This window comes from Pteropus vampyrus, unplaced genomic scaffold (assembly GCF_000151845.1).
Source record: "Pteropus vampyrus isolate Shadow unplaced genomic scaffold, Pvam_2.0 Scaffold981, whole genome shotgun sequence".
In the NCBI taxonomy this organism is placed as follows: Eukaryota; Metazoa; Chordata; class Mammalia; order Chiroptera; family Pteropodidae; genus Pteropus; species Pteropus vampyrus.
Genome location: NW_011889762.1, coordinates 18,139 through 22,349, shown reverse-complemented (window position 1 = coordinate 22,349; position 4,211 = coordinate 18,139). Strand labels below are relative to the sequence as shown.

General features: G+C 63.5%; 1 protein-coding gene across 1 annotated transcript in view; it reads right to left on the bottom strand.

Moving 5' to 3' along the window:
- Nucleotides 1-178: 178 nt before the first annotated feature.
- The window catches only part of LOC105309991 (putative serine/threonine-protein kinase PRKY), an 18,449-nt gene continuing 14,416 nt past the window's right edge, over nucleotides 179-4,211 (bottom strand). Inside the window, exon 5 of the mRNA XM_023526515.1 lies at nucleotides 179-461. Coding sequence (XP_023382283.1) covers nucleotides 194-461 — 268 coding nt within the window. The 3' untranslated portion in view covers nucleotides 179-193. The remainder of the gene's footprint in view (nucleotides 462-4,211) is intronic.

The following is a 4,211-nucleotide window of genomic DNA, read 5'->3' as shown; positions in this document are numbered from 1 at the left end:
CCAGCGTCTGGAAGCAGCCAGAGTGTCCGTCGGCGGACGAGTGGATACAGGAAATGTGACGCATGCAGTGGGCATGACTCAGGCATAAAGAAGATGGAAATCCGTCCCTTGGAACAGCACAGGTGACCCCAGAGGACGTTACGTCGGCCGGAGGACAGCGAGGACTGTACACATCATTCCATTCACACTCCACTCACCTGTCCACCAGCTTCTTGGCGAACCCAAAGTCGGTGAGTTTGATGTGGCCGTCTCTATCCAGCAGAATGTTTTCGGGCTTCAAGTCTCTGTAGACGATCTCCTTGGAGTGCAGGTACTCGATGGCACAGATGATCTCGGCCGAGTAAAACAGCCCCGCGTTGCTGGAGAATCGGCCGCGGGCCCGCAGGTAGCTGAAGAGCTCCCCGCCGGGCACGAACTCCATCAGCATGTACAGAAAGCGCTCGTCGTGGCTCGTCCAGAACCTGTGGGGGCGACACGGTGAGGGCCGCGCCGGGGAGGTACGGGCACAGGTGCGGACAGCTGTGAGGGGACGGGCCTGGATGGATGAGGCACAGGTATGGACAGGTGTGAGGCTGTGGGTATAGAAGGACATTGAGACATTGGTACAGAGAGATGTCGAGATATTCTTAGCTGCACGCATACTACTGTGTTCGGACAGGTGTTAAGATGCGGCACAGACAGATGTCATGGGCGCGGGTGCATGTGAAGATCTGCGTATCCTGTTAAATCCTGTCAGAGATCTCAGAACGGAGTAGACACCATGCTTTGATAATACACTAACACCGCTTAGGGGCCGCATCGTACCCCTGAAACGTCACTTTGAAGGGGTCACCCCAGGACCTCAGAATGGGACAGCGTTTGGAGACGGGTCTGTACAGAGGGGCCCAAGGTACAGCGAGGTCACCAGGGTGGCACTGATCCCACAGGACTGTGTCTTTATAAGAAGACGGGATGAGGACACAGACACACACAGAGGGATGACCGCATGAGGACACGGGGAGGGGACGGCGTCCGCACGCCCAGGAGAGAGGCCTCAGGAGGGACCGGCCCTGCCCACACCTGCATCTCGGTCATCAGCCTCCGGGGCCACGAGACGACAGATCTGCTTTTTCCTTCGTGCTGGTCCCCCCACCGCCCGCCATGCAGTCCCTGTGGCACCTGCACCGAATGCACCCACAGTGGGCTCGTCCCCAGGGACCCCAGTGAGCCCAGTCACCCCGGTGCTTTAATGAGAGCTGGAACCCAACGGCAAGTGAGTGCACGGGGAGCCTCGCCAACACCTGCGCGGACAGGGCGGCCATCACCCATAATAAGTCCCAAGCCCGGGGCGTGGCAGCGGATGGCAGGCCGGAGCTGGCCGGCGTCGCTCAGCTCTGTGCAGGGACGGACGGGACAGTGAGACTCGGGGGAGCAGAGAGGCTGTGGGTGAGGACGCCCCGCATCCGTGTCCCACGCGTCTGGGAGAAAGTGAAGCAAGCGTTGGACCGGGAAGGAGAGGATTCTCGGAAGGAGACGCGGGAGCAACGGCCGGGCTTCGGAACCGGGCGGTGGGCTCCACCCAGCGAGCGGGCACTGCGGCGAGGGCCGGCCACACCGAGGGGGCACGTGGGACGACCTCACTGCAGCTCGCCTTTGCCAGGCGTGCACCCCAGAGCGTGCCCCACAGGCCATGTCTGCGTGTGTGTGTGTGTGTGTGCGTGCACGCGAGTGTGCAGGACGCTTTCAGCACAGAGGACAGAGGCGGACCGATGCATGCGGTGACCTGACGATGACAGATAAAGGAAAAAGCCCACAGAGTCCCAGACAAAGGGGAAAGCGTAAGCCCGTCCCCCCAAACAGGACGGAGGCGGAATCAGGCGTTGCAAATGCAGCTGAGCCGCTGGCAGCGGGGACTCGAGCGGGCGCGGGCGCCCCATGTGCACAGCGGCGGGACGCACAGGAGCCAAAACGAGGAAGCCGGCCGGGTGTCCCTCCGCGGGTGGACGGAGGAGCGGAGCGCGGTCCGTGCACACGGGGGAATAGTATGCAGCCGTGAAAAGGGAGCGACGTCTGACGGCCGCGGGCACGTGGAGGGACTAGGCCACGCCATGCCAGGCGACGTGCGCCAGGCACAGGACGCGACACGGCGTGCGACTCCGCGTCCCTGGGGTCCCCGGAGGCGTCAAATCCACAGAGACACTCAGCACAGGCGGTGGCACCAGGGGGACCGAGCGTTCGGCAGGGACAGAGCTTCGCATGGGGGAGGAGAGAGAGTCCTGGGGGTGACCGGACGGCAGGTGACAGCCCTGGACGCCGCCGGACGCTGCACTCACACACGGCACGGACAGGAAACTCTGCGTCTAGTACGTTTTGCCGCAATGACAAAGAAAAGCAGTTGAAAACGCGAGGCGCGCGCACGCACGCGGTGGCCACCTGTGCGCGTCCGACGGCGCAGAACGGCGCAAATCGGCGCAAAACGGCGCGTCTGCAAAGTCCCGGCTGAGGGCTGCGCACCGAGCTCGTCCTCTGCGCCCTGGCCGCGTGGGCGCGCGGGGCCTCGGGGTAGGTGTCTCCGCCACCGGGGCGTGGTCACCGGCTGCGCCTGTGCGCAAGGGTCCCCACCGCCGACGACGCTCGCTTCCTCTTCCACGACTGCTGCCTACTGTGCCCCCTGCGCCCGACACGGAGAACGGGACCTCCTCTCTGTCCTCTGCGCGCCCGACACGCAGAACGGGACCCCCTCTCTGTCCTGTGCAACTTCCTGGCCACGGGCCACCCCACCTGCACGGCTGTGCAAGCAGAGAGGCGGTGATCTCCTGCAGCCACACCGCCAAATCTCTCAGGGACGCCCGGCACCCTCTGCCCCCGTGCCCACGCCGCCTGGGGGCCCAGGCCACCTCGCTCGCCACGTCCCTGTCCTTCACGACGCCCGCCACCCATGATGCTGTCATCTAGAGCAGTGTCTGGACAGCACTCGGGCCCCTCCCTTCGTCCCAGCCCCTCAGGTGACCCACCGGGGGCCGCTGGGCCAGTCTGCGTCCGAATGGAGCCCCCATCGGTGAATGGCACCCCCAGTTCTGCACACTTCTGCTAACGTGTCCCCCTCGTCCCAAGTCCACGATCCTGGTCCCTCCGAGCGGATGGGCCCCCCTGACACTTGTGACCCCTACATCCTGCTCGACATCGGTGGGGACCTCAGACAGTCACTCCAGCGCCCCAAGCTAAACTTCTCTTTTACAAGCGTCTACCTCGCCCACAAAATACACACAGTTCATCATTTTGGGCCCCAAAACAAAAGAACCGAGGAATGGGGCTGGGGAGGTATGTGGGCTCCTGCTGCCATGTCTGTCCCTGGCGAGCAAGGACAGAGGGGGGAGGACGGCTCCTTCCAGATGGACGGTGTCACGAGCGAAACGGCCGGGGGGCCGAGGACCTTGGAGCACCGTGTTCTTCCCTCCCGGACGATGGGAAAAGCCCAGGGTCACTTCACCCGCGAGCCGGGCACCTGGCGCCGGCGACGGAGACCAGAGCTGGGGCTCGGCTCAGGCGGTGTCCCCTCCCGACGACGGGCAGGGCCCTGTCCGTCACGCCGACGCGGGCAGCGAAGACGGCGCTTTGTCCGGCCCGGGGACAGACCTGTCGGCCGTGTCCCTGCGGACGAGCAGCAGCAGCTCTCTGCGCCCCGCCGGCTGCGGGAACCCGCTCACGCACCGAGAGTCCACGGCTGAGGCCGCCCCGGGGCACGCACGTGTCACCGCCGTGGGCCCGCGGAACTCGGGGTGCAGCGGCTGGCGTGGGAATGGGAAAGCAGGGCCCGGCGCCCACTCCGTCGGCGTGTGCCTGCCCTGCAGACGTGCTCAACGGGGTCTGTCCCATCAGGGCGCACGTGGCGAAGCCTGCGGACACTTCCGGTCCTCACGGCTCGGACAGGAGCTGTGACCAGTGTCCACGGGTAGAGGCCGAGGACGCTGCTCTGCACCCCACGGTGCACAGGGCTCCCCACTCAGAGTCCCCAGCCCCCGACACCCACGATGCCCAAGGGGAGACTCTCCGTATGTATCATCTGACTATCTATCTATCAACATCCATCTATCTATGTATCATCTATCTATCTATCATCTGTCTATCAACATCTATCTTTCTATAATCTATCTGCCTATTTATCTATCATCTATCATCATCTATCTGTCTACCATGAATATTTTTCATCAATTATCTATGTATCTATCATC